Below are 18,361 nucleotides of genomic sequence, written 5' to 3' on the forward strand. Positions count from 1 at the left end.
GCATTGGCTCATAATTCATTAAACCTGCGATATATATGATATTTGCGGGTTTTTTGTGAACCGTCGGCAACCACTTGCACAGCAGTTCACACTACAGGCGTGTAGCCCTACAAATAGTAGCTAGCAGACTAAGCTATACAGTCATTAACTAGCTAGCCAACTTTAATCCTGGATATATGGAGATATTTGGAGTGCATTATTAGTATCATGATATTCTGGATGATTGACTTTTGTTGCAACCTGAAGAAAATTCTTGTATTTTTTTTTTATTTCTCAGTTAGGGGTGTGCCATATCATATCGTTTTCAATAACAGAATATAATTTTATTTTGTTATTATTTGTTATTAACTTGTTATATTTGTTATACCCCAAGAGAACAGTTATCACGAAAATACCATAAAATATCATTATTTTAGGGACATATCGCCCACCCCTAATGGAGAAAAAATAAATAAATCTGTGCATTACTGACAGAAAACAGCATACTTATTTTTAATTCAGGTCTGAAAAAGTTCATTAGCTCTAGCTTCGCTAAATAGCTTCCATTCAGTTAAAGCTAGTTAGCTTAGTTAACATAGCTCTTTTTGTTAGCTTGGTAAACATAGCCCTGCTAGTTAGCTTGGTTAACCTCTCTTTTAGTTAGCTTAGTTAACCAAGCCCTGCTAATTAGTCTAGTTAACCAAGCCCTGCTAATTAGCCTAGTTAACCAAGCCCTGCTAATTAGCCTAGTTAACCAAGCCCTGCTGGTTAGTCGGGTTAGTTAACCTACTCCTGCTGGTTAGTTGGGTTAGTTAATCTAGCCCTGCTAGCTAGTTAGCTTAGTTAACTTAGCCCTGCTAGCTAGTTAGCTTAGTTAAGCAACCTAGCCCTGCTTGTTAGCTTATTTAACCTAGTCCTGCTAGCTAGTTAACTTAGTCATGCTAGCTAGATAGCTTAGTTAACCTAGCCCTGCTGGTTAGCTTATTTAACCTAGCCCTGCTAGCTAGATAGCTTAGTTAACCTAGCCCTGTTTGCTGGTTAGCTTGGTTACCTTAGCCCTGCTAGCTAGGTAGCTTAGCTACAAACTTGAACGGCTTCTCCGTGTTGTTGAACTGGCCTCCACCCTAGCCGCTTGATAGTTGCTTTAGTTCGTCCGAAAATCATACGTAATCAGTTTTAAAGAATAAAAAACACCAGACAGACCTTGTAGACTTGTCCGTACGTGCCATTTCCAACCACTTCCACTAATTCAAATATCCCGGCTGGGTCCTGGAGTGAAAAACAAAGAGGGGGGAGGACAAAAAAGACGTTAAAACGTGAGTAAAACGGACGGAAAAAGACAGTAATAGTGTAAAAGAGTGAGAATGAACGTTAAAAGCAGCTGTTGCGCTCAGGGATTTCTCTCCAAACAGAGCAGAGCATTCATTTGAGACAAAGGAAAAACTCCCAACACACACAGACAGAGAGAGAGAGAAAGGGGCAGGCTGGAGATATAACGTTAGATAGATGGTTACTGCTGTTGAACGCTGCATGCTGCTGCTGTTCACCCACAGACAAAGAAAAGCTAGATTGGACTTTCCGAACAGACACTACAGAGGACATATATCGCAGAAAGGCGTTTAAAAGCCGAGGTTTGTGGTTAAATAGGCTCTGCATTGTTCTTCTTACCCGCAGTGAAGAGAGGTCTATATCCACTAGACTTTTAGCCGGAGAATCGTTCGCCATCTTTTCGCTAAAAAACAGAAAACGCGCTCGGCGAGGCTGATCTTCACTCTGAGTCCAGACTCCAGGCTAGACTTCTACATCTGCGGCCGCTCTACAGGCTGGAAAAACGGCCACAAAAATACGCAGAAGGCGGAGAGGCGCTTAGTCCATGTCCAGGTGGCAGACTTGAGTCCGCACAAACACAGGAAGCCGGCGTGCTGCTGCTGCTGCTGATTCACTGAGCAGGCGAGCCACTGAGTGAGTGAGTGGGTGAGAAAGAGAGAGATGGAGAGAGACTGAGAGAAAGAGAGAGAAGGGCAGGGCTTACTAGGCAAAGCTACTGACCCACACACTCACACACAGTCAGAGAAAGAAATAACTGACAATTGTTCAGTTTAATTGTAAATAATAATAATACAATTTCGCATTAAGTAATTATTTTATTTGTGTTATTATTACAGGTGTTAGCTACCGTTATTCCATCAGAAGGAATAAGAAGGAGGAAGCCAGGTTAGCTAGGCTATAGGCTCCTCTAGTACCCAAGAGGAGCACGTGGGTTTGGCAGCTCTAGGTAAAGGCTTGGTTTGGGTGTGGCAGTAGGAACCGCCACTTTACAGTAGGCCAATTAATCATCAACGAACCCAGCGGCCCAGTCCCAAATGACTCCCTGCTCCCTAAGTAGTGCACTAGATTCCCCAGTGATGTCATAACGGTGCCCACGCCCTAGCAGTGCTAGCAGCTAATAGCAATAATTTAGTAGTTCACAATGTGTAGCCTTCAGTGAGTGTTCAGATTTAGTGTATAAATTAATATTTTTTAATTTTATTTAATTTTATTTAATTTTGGGATACACCAACAAGACTTTAGATAGTATATACTCACTAATTGTTTATGCCATTGACTCACAATAATATTTATTATTAATAATAATAATAATAATAAAGATTGCATGAGCTACAACAATATTCTGTGATTAATCGTGATTCATAATAAATAAAGAACAAATGCAAGATTTGCAAAATGTAGGTTTATATTAGTGGTGTCAATAGCGTGAAAAACAACAACAGTCATTTAAAAATGTAAATGCCCTGTATATATATATATATTTTTTAAAACAAACAAACAAAACACGGAGACAGGATTTATTATTAGTATTGTATGAATATTATATATAATAATACAAAACATTGGAGGAACCCCAACAGTATTAGATAATATATATAAATACAATATATATATAAAAAATATAAAAAATATATTTAAAAAATATATATCCAAAAATATATATAAATATAAATAAAAATAAAAACATGGAGACTGTTTTATTATTATTATTATTGTTATTATTATTGTTATTGTTATTGTTATTATTATTATTAAAGCCAAAATTAACAGAAAAAGGAAGAGAAAGTGCCGGGCTTACTAGGCAAAGCTACTGACTGACCCATAATTATAAGGTCAGAGAAAGAAAGAAGTGGCAATTTTTCAGTTTAATTGTTAAAAAAACTATACTAAAGTAGTTAATTATTTGTAAAATTAGGGCTGGAAGTGTTTTCTAGTGTTATTCCCTCAGAAGGAAATGAGTAAGCTAGGCTGTACGCTGTAAAGACTTGGTTTGGGTGTGGCAGTAGGAACCTCCACTTTACAGTAGACCAATTAATCATCACTGACCAACCTATTAATGAACACAATTCCTCATCCCAAATGACTACTTGCTCCCTAAATAGTGCACTAGATTCCCCAGGTGATGTCATAATGGCATAATTTTTTTTTTTATTATTTATGTACTGTGAAATAGGGAACAAAAGCATTAGTGAGTTCAGAAGGTAGTTAGAACTGTTTTATTTTTGTTGAAATATGGATTAAATCTCATAACTAACCTTACTACCTACAGTATGTTTTAAGTGAATGAGACCACTAATGTCATAAAGTCTTAATAAGAAGTGTAATTGATCACAATTAATCACAGAATATTGTTGATTTATTGTTAATTGTTCATAAACTGTTAGTTCTATTTTTTTATTAATATCTAGGGAATTTCTATGATGGTTTATAGTTGGCCACTACTAGACAATTCAAGAGGGGCCTAAAAGAAAGCCAGTCGATTCCCCACCCATTTAGTGAGGGAGTCCCTGTGGAGTGAAGCTCCAACCAGTAACCTCTTCATCCTATTGGCCACTTCCTGCCTTAGTCATTAGTGCTGAGCTGATTGTGTCTCTGAGTGTTTGAAGGGATGGGGGGGTGGGGCAGTTTGCTAGAAGACAGAGTCAGCATGAATCTTGGTCTACTTCCCAGATGGCTGTTGTCTTAACTAGCGTATGGGGAGGAGAGCTCTCAGACCGGGGAGGAGGGTTGCTTGTCTATAGCAAGATTAGCCACAAATGCACTATATGCTCATAAGCTTATAGACACCTGCTCTAAAATCAAGGATATTAAAAGGAGTTTTGTCCAGCCTCTACTCATCTAGATTAGTACTCCAAAGCATCCCATTTTTGGCAGAGCTTTTCTGTAGAGATTACACAAGCTGTGTCTGCAATGGCTGCACGTTAAAGGAATAGTTTAGTGATAAATGCTGTTAATTTGGTTTTCCACCAAAGCAAAGAACTATTTAACTGCGCAAACCCATGACCGTATGTAAGTATGGACGCTGTGTTGCATTCATGTCAGTTCTACAAAAATAAAAACACGTTTGTTTGCTATGTTGTTCAGTTTGCAGCCAGAGCCCTCCCTTCTCCTAGACCAATTGTCTCAGACTGCCTTCATTGAGTTTACAGCTTAGCCTAACGCACCTGGATACCCACTTTGTCCAATAAGTGTAATATTTCAACAGTAAAAGTCCAGTTTATTTTTGTGTATTTTATTACAACATGTTGGGATAGCATAGGAAATAAACAATAATTAAGTTGGCTTGGAAAAGCCAACTTATTGTTCTTCGTAATCTTCTTATTCCATTTTATTATTATTATTATTATTCTCTTCGCAAAATTTAATCACTATCTCCTCCTAGGGCTTTTAACGTAGAAACTCGAAACTTTACAGGATCGTCGGACCTATGCCCAATTAGGTTGCTTGTGCTTTTTGAAGCGATATATCGTACGGTTTTCGTAAAAACTTCGTAAACGTACGCTTTTTTTTCCCATAGGAATGAATGGGGAAGAATTTTGAACGGCCGTGAACGTCACAATTTTTGAGATACGAAGACGTAATTCAGCTGGTCTATAAAACTTACCGCGTTCTTTCCGAAAATATGCTTTACGAAATGATGCGACGTACGGTTTTCGTACAATTGTCGTACGAAGTTTTCCCATAGAAATGAATGGGGGGCCCAGAGTTCCATCTCGCACACGAGCAGCTCTGCGCACGGAACCCCTTCTCTCCCCTGCTCCTACAGTACTGTGAGTGTATGGAGGAGCTGCTGTATGGAGCAGCTATCAGTCAAAAGTTTGGACACCCCGGCACCCCAGCCAAGGCTTAGCAACCACCTATTAACTGCTTAGCAACCACCTTAGCAACCACCTGGAAAACGTTAGCAACTGCCTAGCAACCACTTAGAAACCACCTGGAAAACGTTAGCAACTGCCTAGCAACCACTTAGCAACTGCCTAGCAACCACTTGGAAAACGTTAGCAACTGCCTAGCAACCACTTAGCAACTGCCTAGCAACCACCTGGAAAACGTTAGCAACTGCCTAGCAACCACTTAGCAGCTGCCTAGCAACCACCTGGAATATGTTAGCAACTACCTAGCAACCACTTAGCAACCACCTGGAAAATGTTAGCAACTGCCTAGCAACCACTTAGCAACTGCCTAGCAACCACTTGGAAAACGTTAGCAACTGCCTAGCAACCACTTAGCAACCACTTTAGAAATGATAGCAACTGCCTAGCAACCACTTAGCAACCACATGGAAAACGTTAGCAACTGCCTAGCAACCACTTAGCAACCACCTGGAAAACATTAGCAACTGCCTAGCAACCACTTAGCAACTGCCTAGCAACCACTTGGAAAACGTTAGCAACTGCCTAGCAACCACTTAGCAACTGCCTAGCAACCACCTGGAATACGTTAGCAACTGCCTAGCAACCACTTAGCAACCACCTGGAAAACGTTAGCAACTGCCTAGCAACCACTGAGCAACCACCTGGAAAACGTTAGCAACTGCCTAGCAACCACTTAGCAACTGCCTAGCAACCACCTGGAATACGTTAGCAACTGCCTAGCAACCACTTAGCAACCACCTGGAAAACATTAGCAACTGCCTAGCAACAACTTAGCAACTGCCTAGCAACCACCTGGAAAACGTTAGCAACTGCCTAGCAACCACTTAGCAACCACCTGGAAAACGTTAGCAACTGCCTAGCAACCACTTAGCAACTGCCTAGCAACCACTTGGAAAGCGTTAGCAACTGCCTAGCAACCACTTAGCAACTGCCTAGCAACCACCTGGAAAACGTTAGCAACTGCCTAGCAACCACTTAGCAACCACCTGGAAAACGTTAGCAACTGCCTAGCAACCACTTAGCAGCTGCCTAGCAACCACCTGGAATATGTAAGCAACTACCTAGCAACCACTTAGCAACCACCTGGAAAATGTTAGCAACTGCCTAGCAACCACTTAGCAACTGCCTAGCAACCACTTGGAAAACGTTAGCAACTGCCTAGCAACCACTTAGCAACTGCCTAGCAACCACCTGGAAAACGTTAGCAACTGCCTAGCAACCACTTAGCAACCACCTGGAAAACGTTAGCAACTGCCTAGCAACCACTTAGCAACCACTTTAGAAACGAAAGCAACTGCCTAGCAACCACTTAGCAACACCTTAACAACCATTGGGAAAACGTTAGCAACTGCCTAGCAACCACTTTAGAAATGATAGCAACTGCCTAGCAACCACTTAGCAACACCTTAACAACCACTAGGAAAACGATAGCAACTGCCTAGCAACCACTTTAGAAATGATAGCAACTGCCTAGCAACACCTTAGCAACCACTATTAAAACGTTAGCAACTGCATAGCAACCACTTAGGAACCACTTTAGAAATGATAGCAACTGCCTAGCAACCACTTAACAATACCATAGCAACCACTAGGAAAACGTTAGCAACTGCCTAGCAACCACTTAGCAACCACTTTAGAAATTATAGCAACTGCCTAGCAACCACTTAGCCACCACTTTAGAAACAATAGCAACTGCCTAGCAACCACTTAGCAACACCTTAACAACCACTAGGAAAACGTTAGCAACTGCCTAGCAACCACTTAGCAACCACTTTAGAAATGATAGCAACTGCCTAGCAACCACTTAGCAACACCTTAACAACCACTAGGAAAACGTTAGCAACTGCCTAGCAACCACTTAGCAACCACTTTAGAAATGATAGCAACTGCCTAGCAACCACCTAGCAACACCTTAGCAACCACCCCGGATACCATAGCAACACCTTAGCAACCACCAAGCAACACCCTAGCAACCACCTATCAACCACCTAGCAACACCTTAGCAACCACCCCGGATACCATAGCACACCTTAGCAACCACCTAGCAACAAGTTATCAACCACCTAGCAACCACCTAGCAACATCTAAGCAACCACCCCGCATACCATAGCAACACCCTAGCAACAACCTAGCAACCACCTAGCAACACCTTAGCAACCACCTTTAATATGTTAGCAACTGCCTAGCAACAGCTTAGCAACCACTTCAGAAATGATAGCAACTGCCTAGCAACAAATTGGCAATCAAAAGATTAACCAAAAGTTTTACGATTTCAGCATTTAAACAAACGTTTTTAGATTTCAGCGTTTAACTAAACGTTTTTAGATTTCAGCGTTTAATCAAACGTTTTTAGATTTCAGCGTTAAACCAAATGTTTTTAGATTTCAGCGTTTTTAGCATTTAGCGTTTAGCCAAAAGTTAACAGCATATCAATGACTCTTCACACTCTTCAGACGGAAAAAGCTTAGCAACCATTTTAACTTTTTAACGTTATTAGTGTTCTTTTCCAAGCCAACTTAAAGTTCGTTCACGAACTTTACCTTTTCTAATTAAGTTGGCTTGGAAAAGCCAACTTACTGTTCTTCGTAATTAAGTTGGCTTGGAAAAGCCAACTTACTGTTCTTCGTAATCTTCTTATTCTACTTATTAAGTTGGCTTGGAAAAGCCAACTTATTGTTCTTCGTAATCTTCTTATTTTTATTATTATTATTAAGTTGGCTTGGAAAAGCCAACTTATTGTTCTTCGTAATCTTCTTATTTTTTTTATTAAGTTGGCTTGGAAAAGCCAACTTACTGTTCTTCGTAATCTTATTATTATTATTATTATTCTATAAACTTTTTATAAACAGTTTCTCCTCCTACAGTTTTCAAGCTAGAACCACGAAACTTCACAAGATGATAGAACCTATTGCCGCGGGGTGTGCTTGTGCTTTTCTAAGTGATCGGACCACCAGGGTCCGATCGGTGGTCCGCCAAAGTCAGATTTTTTCCCATAGACTTCCATTCACACTTTTTTCAAATGGCTCTAAAAGTCACAATTTTTGAGCTAGAACCACGAAATTCACAAGACATACAGAACTTGCAGAGACGTTTCAGACGATATGCTGATCTCACCGATACGATTTACGGTTTTCGTAAAATTTTCGTACGAACTTTCCCCATAGGAATGAATGGGCGGAATGTTGGCCATCTCACACACACCAGCCGATCCTGCGCACGGCCCCCCTCTCTGCCCTGCTCCACAGTACTGTATCTGTATGGAGAAGAGACTGCAGAACACAACCCACACCAGAACCTATACCACACTACACACACCACACACAGTCCACACCACACCTTACACACATTCCACACCACACATACCCCACACCAAACACACTCCACCCCACACACTCCACACCACACATACCCCACACCACACACTTTAAACCACACTTCAAACCACACATACCCTACACCACACACAGTCCACACCACACAAACCCCACACCACACACACTTCAAACCCCACACCACACACACTTCAAACCACACATACCCCACACCACACACACTCCACACCACACAAACCCCACACCACACACACTTCAAACCCCACACCACACACACTTCAAACCACACATACCCCACACCACACACACTCCACACCACACAAACCCCACACCACACACACTTCAAACCCCACACCACACACACTTCAAACCACACATACCTCACACCACACACACTTCAATCCACACATACCCCACACCACACACACTCCACACCACACAAACCCCACACCACACACACACTTTAAACCACACACACTCCACAGCTCACATACCCCACACCACACACTCCACCCCACACATACCACACACTTCACACCCCACACCACACACTCCACACCACACATACCCCACACCACATACACTTTAAACCACACACAAACTCCACAGCTCATATACCCCACACCACACACACTCCACACCACACATACCCCACACCCCACACACTCCATAACACACACACACTCCACAGCACACATACCCCACACCACACACACTTCAAACCACACATACCCCACACCACACACACTCCACACCACACAAACCCCACACCACACACACTTCAAACCACACATACCCCACACCACACACACTTCAAACCACACATACCCCACACCACACACACTTCAAACCACACATACCCCACACCACACACACTCCACACCACACAAACCCCACACCACACACACTTCAAACCACACAAACCCCACACCACACACACTTCAAACCACACATACCCCACACCACACACACTTCAAACCACACATACCCCACACCACACACACTTCAAACCACACATACCCCACACCACACACACTCCACACCACACAAACCCCACACCACACACACACCACACCACACACACTTCATACCCCACACCACACACACTTTAAACCACACACACTCCACAGCTCACATAGCCCACACCACACACACTCCACCCCACACACACTTCATACCCCACACCACACACACTTTAAACCACACACACACTCCACAGCTCACATACCCCACACCACACACACTCCACCACACACATACCACACACACTTCACACCCCACACCACACACACTCCACAGCACACATACCCCACACCACACACACTTCAAACCACACATACCCCACACCACACACACTCCACACCACACAAACCCCACACCACACACACTTCAAACCACACATACCCCACACCACACACACTTCAAACCACACATACCCCACACCACACACACTTCAAACCACACATACCCCACACCACACACACACCACACCACACAAACCCCACACCACACACACTCCACAACACACACACTCCACATCTAATACACACAACTCACCCCACACTCCACCACACATACACCACACTCCACCCCACATTCCAAACACACCACACCAAACACACTCCACAACCCACTCCACACCCCACACACTCCACACCACACTACACAACTTAGTAACTATTTGACAAGCCAACTTAAAGTTCGTTCACGAACTTTGCCTTTTCTAGTTATTATTATTATTATTATTATTATTCTCGCCACGTTTTATAAACAACTACTCCTCCTAGAGCTTTCGAGCTAGAACCACGAAACTTCACACAATGGTAGAACTTATAGCCGCGGGGTGTGCTTGTGCTTTTTGGAGCGATACATCGTACGATTTTCGTAAAAACTTCGTAAACGTACGCCCTTTTTTCCATAGACAATGAACTAGAAGAATTTTGAATGGCTGTGAGCGTCACAATTTTTGAGATACGAAGACGAAATTCGGATGGTCTATAGAACTTAGTGAGTTCTTTCCGAAAATATGCTTTACGAAACGATATGTCGTACGGATTTCGTACAAATGTCGTACGAAGTTGCCCCATAGAAATGAATGGGGGGACCAGAGTTCCATCTCACACACGAGCAGCTCTGCGCACGGAACCCTTTCTCTCCCCTGCTCCTCCAGTACTGTGAGTGTATGGAGGAGCTGCTGTATGGAGCAGCTATCAGTCAAAAGTTTGGACACCCCGGCACCCCAGTCAGGGCTTTGCAACCACCTATTAACTGCTTAGCAACCACCTTAGCAACCACCTGGAAAACTTTAGCAACTGCCTAGCAACCACTTAGCAACCACTTTATAAATGATGGCAACTGCCTTGCAACACCTTAGCAACCACCTGGAAAATATTAGAAACTGCCTAGCAACCACGTAGCAACCATGTGGAATAAATTAGCAACTGCCTAGCAACCAGTTAGCAACCACCTGGAAAACGTTAGCAACTGCCTAGCAACTGCTTAGCAACCACTTTAGAAATGACAGCAACTGTCTAGCAACCACTTAGCAACCATTTGGAATATGTTGGCAACTGCCTAGCAACTACTTTAAATTGATAGCAACTGCCTAGCAACCAGTTAGCTGCTGCCTTAGCAACTGCCTTAGCAACCACCCGGAAAACGTTAGCAACTGCCTAGCAACCACTTAGCAACCACTTTAGAAATGATAGCAACTGTCTAGCAACCACTTAGCAACCATGTGGAATACGTTAGCAACTGCCTAGCAACTACTTTAAAAATAATAGCAGCTGCCTAGCAACCAGTTAGCTACACCTTAGCAACCACCTGGAAAATGTTAGCAACTGCCTAGCAACCATTTAGCAACCACTTTAGAAATGATGGCAACTGCCTAGCAACCAGTTAGCAACACCTTAGCAACCACCTGGAAAACGTTAGCAACTGCCTAGCAACCACTTGGCAACTACTTAGCAACCATGTGGAATACGTTAGCAACTGCCTAGCAACCAGTTAGCTACACCTTAGCAACCACCTGGAAAAGGTTAGCAACTGCCTAGCAACCGCTTAGCAACCACTTTAGAAATGATAGCAAACTGTCTAGCAACCACTTAGCAACTATGTGGAATGTGTTGGCAACTGCCTAGCAAATACTTTAAAAATGATAGCAACTGCCTAGCAACCAGTTAGCTACACCTTAGCAACCACTTGGAAAACGTTAGCAACTGCCTAGCAACCACTTAGCAACCACTTTAGAAATGATAGCAACTGCCTAGCAACCACTTAGCAACACCTTAGCAACCACTAGGAAAACGTTAGCAACTGCCTAGCAACCACTTAGCAACACCTTAGCAACCACTAGGAAAACGTTAGTAACTGCCTTGCAACCACTTAGCAACCACTTTAGTAATGATAGCAACTGCCTAGCAACCACTTAGCAACACCTTAGCAACCACTAGGAAAACGTTAGCAACTGCTTAGCAACCACATTAGTAATGATAGCAACTGCCTATCAACCACTTAGCAACACCTTAGCAACCACTAGGGAAACGTTAGAAACTGCCTAGCAACCACTTTAGAAATTATAGCAACTGCCTAGCAACCACTTAGCAACCATGTGGAATATGTTAGCAACTGCCTAGCAACTGCTTAGCAACCACTTTAGAACCGATAGCAACTGCCTAGCAACCACTTAGCAACACCTTAGCAACCACTAGGAAAACGTTAGCAACTGCCTAGCAACCACTTAGCAACCACTTTAGTAATGATAGCAACTGCCTAGCAACCACTTAGCAACACCTTAGCAACCACTAGGAAAACGTTAGCAACTGCCTAGCAACCACTTTAGAAATTATAGCAACTGCCTAGCAACCAGTTAGCTACACCTTAGCAACCACTTGGAAAACGTTAGCAACTGCCTAGCAACCACTTAGCAACCACTTTAGAAATGATAGCAACTGCCTAGCAACCACTTCGCAACACCTTAGCAACCACTAGGAAAACGTTAGCAACTGCCTAGCAACCACTTAGCAACCACTTTAGTAATGATAGCAACTGCCTAGCAACCACTTAGCAACACCTTAGCAACCACTAGGGAAACGTTAGAAACTGCCTAGCAACCACTTTAGAAATTATAGCAACTGCCTAGCAACCACTTAGCAACCATGTGGAATATGTTAGCAACTGCCTAGCAACTGCTTAGCAACCACTTTAGAACCGATAGCAACTGCCTAGCAACCACTTAGCAACACCTTAGCAACCACTAGGAAAACGTTAGCAACTGCCTAGCAACCACTTAGCAACCACTTTAGTAATGATAGCAACTGCCTAGCAACCACTTAGCAACACCTTAGCAACCACTAGGAAAACGTTAGCAACTGCCTAGCAACCACTTTAGAAATTATAGCAACTGCCTAGCAACCAGTTAGCTACACCTTAGCAACCACTTGGAAAACGTTAGCAACTGCCTAGCAACCACTTAGCAACCACTTTAGAAATGATAGCAACTGCCTAGCAACCACTTCGCAACACCTTAGCAACCACTAGGAAAACGTTAGCAACTGCCTAGCAACCACTTAGCAACCACTTTAGTAATGATAGCAACTGCCTAGCAACCACTTAGCAACACCTTAGCAACCACTAGGGAAACGTTAGCAACTGCCTAGCAACCACTTAGCAACCACTTTAGTAATGATAGCAACTGCCTAGCAACCACTTAGCAACACCTTAGCAACCACTAGGAAAACGTTAGCAACTGCCTAGCAACCACTTTAGAAATTATAGCAACTGCCTAGCAACCACTTTAGAAATTATAGCAACTGCCTAGCAACCACTTAACAACATCTTATCAGCCACCTGGAAAATGTTAGCAACTGCCTAGCAACCACTTAGCAACCATGTGGAATATGTTAGCAACTGCCTAGCAACTGCTTAGCAACCACTTTAGAAATGATAGCAACTGCCTAGCAACCAGTTAGCTATACTTTAGCCACCACTTGGAAAACGTTAGCAACTGCTTAGCAACCGTGTGGAATACGTTAGCAACTGCCTAGCAACTGCTTAGCAACACCTAAGCAACCACCTGGAAAACGTTAGCAACTGCCTAGCAAACGCTTAGCAACCACTTTAGTAATGATCACAACTACCTAGCAACCACTTAGCAATCATTTTAACTTTTCAACGTTATTAGCGTACTTTTCCAAGCCAACTTAAAGTTCGTTCACGAACTTTGCCTTTTCTAGTTACAGAGTTATTGTTTGGCTTTTAATTGATGGCAGGCAGTATGAGCCCATTATATTTCATGTTTATCTGCTCAACTTCATTTTATTTGTTAATTTACTCTGCATTCATTCCTTTATTTCAGACCTGCAATACATTCTACTAGTAATGAGTAATGAGTAAAAAGTAATGAGAAAAGGCTCTCTAGTTTGTAACAAATGTGTAAAGGCAATGTTTTTCAAAGGACAATTGGAAGGGAATTGCAAATGTTTCCCTCTACAATGCATAATATCATTAAACAGTTCAAGGAATCAGGAGGAATTTTATTTCAAGGGTGAGTGTACAAGTCTAAGCTAAATACCTGTAACTAGGGGTGGGTGATATGGCCCTAAAATAATATCACGATATTTCATGGTATTTTTGCGATAACGATACTCTTGGCGATATGACAAAACACAAAAAATATATATTTTAGGAATACACTACTGCAACAAAATAAATATTACATTTTATTATTGCATACGATATGATGTGGTCCACCTCTAAAAAAAAAAATAATAAATTAAGTGCGTCTTACAGTACGACAATGTATAACTCAAAAATGGTGTGGATTTGCCTTTAAAAAGGACCACATTGCTGATCTTAGAGAAAGGCCAAAGGAACATCAATAACACACAGTGTAATTCTTCTTCCCCAAACTCACACCTCCGTAATCAGTCTTAAAATGAGCCATGCTTTTCTCAGCAGGCAAAGCATGACAGTTACACAACAGAACTCATCACAGCCTTACATGACTCACCAACTGACGGACAGGACAGACCGGTCTGGCTAGGCCCTCGGAAAAGAAGGGGTTGTGTGCATGTTTTGTGTGTTTGTAAATATGTATATATGTGTTTGTGAGAAAGTGAAAGAGAAATGTACTCTATGTATATGAGGCCTCAGGTGCTACTGTTATGAGAAAAGCTTGGTTTATTATTCTGACCTTAGAGCTGGAAAATACGGACAACATTTATGTTACATTTATATTTATAGCTCTGAAAAAAATAAGAGACCACTTAAAAATTATAAGTTTCTTTAATTTTTACCAAATTGAAAACCTAAAACTAAAACCAAGCTGAACTGCTTGAATTTTTGCACCAGGAGTGGCATGAAGTTATCCAAAAGCAGTGTGTAAGACTGGTGGGGGAGAACATGCCAGGATGCATAAAAACTGTGATTAAAAACCAGGGTTATTCCACCAAATATTGATTTCTGAACTCTTAAAACTTTATAAATATGAACTTGTTTTCTTTGCATTATTTAAGGTTTAAAAGCTCTGCATATTTTTTGTTATTTTAGCCATTTCTGATTTTCTGCAAATAAATGCTCTAAATTACAATATTTTATTTGGAATTTGGGAGAAATGTTGTCTGTAGTTTATAGAATAAAACAACAATGTTCATTTTACTCAAAAATATACTTATAAATAGCAAAATCAGAGAAACTGATTTAGAAACTGAAGTGGTCTCCTGTATAGTTCTTAATTTTGGTCAACACCACACACGTTGCCCTGCAAATTAGACCAAGCCTTTTAGTAAATGAGTCTGAGTCAAAACGAAGACTGGGACACATTGAGTCTGAGTCAAGACCAAGGCTTTTAGTAATTAAGTCTGAGTCAAGACCGAGACTTTTGGTAGTCGAATCTGAGTCAAAACCAAAACCAGGACATATAGAGTCAAGACTAAGTCTTTTAGTAACTGAGTCCAAGTCAAGATTAAGACTTTTAGTAATAAAGTCCGATTCAAGACAGAGACTGAAATACATATAGTCCAAGTCAAGACCAAGAATTTCAGTAATCAAATCTGAGTCAAAATCAAAACCTGGAAACTTGGTCAAGGCCAAGACTTTGGACTTATGACCTTAAAGCACTGGAATAATGAACACAACATTTGCCCAAATCACTGTATTGTCATTGGCTTTGGGTTTGAATTTGATGTGTTCTTGTGTGATTTTTATCTGAGATCATGTGCATATATTTGCAAGTCTCTGCATATCAGCATTGTTCTCAACTGACAGATGAAAGAGATATATAGCGCAGATAAACAAAAGTGTTGAGCAAGCACACAGGAAAATAAAAATGTCCCTATTACACATCCCTGTAGACCAACTGTACGAAAGGTTTCTCAATGCAAACTGTGATTCAAACACAGTGGGGCTGGAAATTCTGTAAGGTTTTTTGGAGCCTAGAACAGTATATTAAAAATTGCAGAAATCCTTGTGAGAAGGGGGAGGTCAACATAGAGTCAGGGTCTGCATTGAGCAAGAGAAGAATTTCGAAGTAGCTCTGCAAGAATCATGTCTATAAACTTTTCCTTTACCTCATATGCAGTCATGTAGTTGAGAAATGTTTAGCGTCTAAACATCTTAGCTAGTTTTCTTGAGGCTTGTTCTTTGAGCCTTAACAATCCTGAGATCAGAATTCAAGAGAGCTGCACTGCATTCTACAAGAGTAGTAAAATAATTAGCATTATACTGTTTATAAGTACTTCTATCTGTGTGTCAGTAAATCAGTCATACTGACATATTCATTTTGACAGTGGTTGAATGTGCACAATATCGAATAAAGTGTTGTTATCAACTTGTACTGCCAACAATGCTAACCTGGAACATGAGGTTGGATTTGTCATAGAATACTGGCACAGCTATGAAACTAATTGGTAAACTCCAAAGTTTGTAGACGTTTTATGAAATGCTTTGAAATAGTGTACAATTATTAGATTGTTTAACCAGAAAGTAGTCAACTTAGTGTGATGTCATTAACAGCTCCCATCTATTGACAGTTGGGTTTGAGTATGCAGGCATTGTGAGGAGCCATTATATACATTACATTACATTAAGCGAATGCTTTTATCCAAAGCAACGTACGAAAAATTATGTACATTTAGCAACAGAGGACATAGAAGTTCAAGAAGTTCATTGTTGGCATGGCTTAAAGAAGGCCAATGGAAATAATGGGATAGAGGGGAAAGAAAGGGGAGCAGGAAATTAGTTTGTTAGTTTGTTAGTTAGTTAGTGGTTAGTTTGTTAGGGGTGTTAGAAGAGTAAGTGGTCTTTGAAGAGCTCTGTCTCTAGGAGTTTCTTAAATGGAGTTAGGTGGCCTGTTGCGTTAGAAATGGTCAAATCTGTCTGATGTTGTAAATCGCAAAGCGACAAGACTGAGGCAACATGTTTAAGACAGCAACATGTTTTGAGGCAACGCTTGTAAAGGAGAGCTGGTCATCAATCATAACACCCAGGTTCCTAGCAACCTTTGTCTGGGAGATTGAGAGTAAGTTGATGGTTATGGAAAAGTTGTGTTGTCTGGATTATTTGCTGGTAGTACCAGAAATTCAGTCTTGGATAGGTTTAATTGAAGGTGGTGTTCCTTCATCCATGCAGATATGTCTGAGAGGCACTGTGATGTCTCTTCAGAGATTAAAGGGTCTTCAGGGTAGAACGACAGATAGATCTGGGTGTCAACAGCAATACAATGACAGGAGAAGCCATGTGAGCGGATAACCTGACCTAGAGAGGTGGTGTAGATAGAAAAGAGAAGGGGTCCTACTACCGAGCCCTGAGGAACTCCAGTGGATAGCGAGTGGGCTGTCCTAGTCACAAAACCTTGAATGAGCTTCCAGTGAGGTAAGATTTATACCATGAGAATACCCATATTTAAGAGTATCGATAGGAGAAAGTCATGATTGACTGAGTTGAAGGCAGCTGAGAGGTCCAGAAGAATAAGTACTAAGGACTGTCCTGCAGCTCTGACAGATTTTAATGCTTCTATCAGTCACCACTAGTAGTGAAACGAGAGACACTGTAGGACATCCTGCAGCCACAGGTGATGCATCTCATGGCAGGCTCTCCTAGTGGCATTTTTTCAGCAGGACAATGCTCTCCCACACAGATCAAGGGTTTCTTATGAATGTCTTCACCAGATTGCAACACATTCTTGGCCTGCCTCGTCGCCAGATGTATCACCAATCGTGCATTTATGTGACCAGATGGGATGTCAACTTTGGCAAGTGATGAGGGTACAAGTGGCCTGACATAGTACTAGAGCCTTATTTCAGTTGTACAGCTTGTAATCATTTAGCGCTGTCATAATTCTCCTTTTTATAAAAACTCCTTTTTGGTGCATTATTATTTTGATGGCAAAGAATTAATATGAGATGTTGACTAAACAAAGAAAGCTCAGTTGATAAGTATGCAGCCTTACAAACACAAGAAAATGCTTCTTTTGTGTAAATGTTTAGGGTGCAGAGACTGTCTGTATCAGGTGGCCAGTGTCACACAGCCTTCAGAGTTCAACGCCGGGACATAGGTTGAGTGTCAGGAGGGTGAGGATGGGGGAAGCTTATGCAGAGCTAATGTTTGAGTTTCACTGATAAGGCCACTGCCTTCATCGCAGCAGCTATGCTTACTCAGTGTATTAGTGTAGCTCCTGAAACAGCTCATATATGCTTCTGTAGCAGGACAATAAATCTGCAACAAGAGAACAAGGAATTCTTAAGACAAGAGTAAGATCTTTGAGACCTTTGCTGAGCAAATCAGCTTTCATATGGCATTCTGTAGCATATTTGCCTACAGATGTTGTAGCTGGGCCTGTAGATCAGC

The 18,361-nt window shown here is 41.6% G+C and overlaps 1 protein-coding gene across 5 annotated transcripts in view; it reads right to left on the reverse strand.

Moving 5' to 3' along the window:
- LOC103041713 (mitogen-activated protein kinase kinase kinase kinase 4) overlaps positions 1-1,957 on the reverse strand; it is a 96,794-nt gene extending 94,837 nt beyond the window's left edge. For 3 of the 5 annotated variants that reach the window (XM_022674797.2, XM_049469391.1, XM_022674793.2), the window contains exons 1-2: positions 1,648-1,956; positions 1,183-1,248 (exon numbers count right to left, since the gene is read on the reverse strand). In XM_022674797.2, coding sequence (XP_022530518.2) covers positions 1,183-1,248; positions 1,648-1,704 — 123 coding nt within the window. In that variant the 5' untranslated portion in view covers positions 1,705-1,956. Of the gene's footprint in view, positions 1-1,182; positions 1,249-1,647 lie in introns of all 5 variants that reach the window. The other 2 variants (XM_049469392.1, XM_049469393.1) reach the window with 2 other exon arrangements.
- Positions 1,958-18,361: the final 16,404 nt, after the last annotated feature.

The sequence above is a fragment of the Astyanax mexicanus genome, chromosome 21, assembly GCF_023375975.1.
Source record: "Astyanax mexicanus isolate ESR-SI-001 chromosome 21, AstMex3_surface, whole genome shotgun sequence".
In the NCBI taxonomy this organism is placed as follows: Eukaryota; Metazoa; Chordata; class Actinopteri; order Characiformes; family Acestrorhamphidae; genus Astyanax; species Astyanax mexicanus.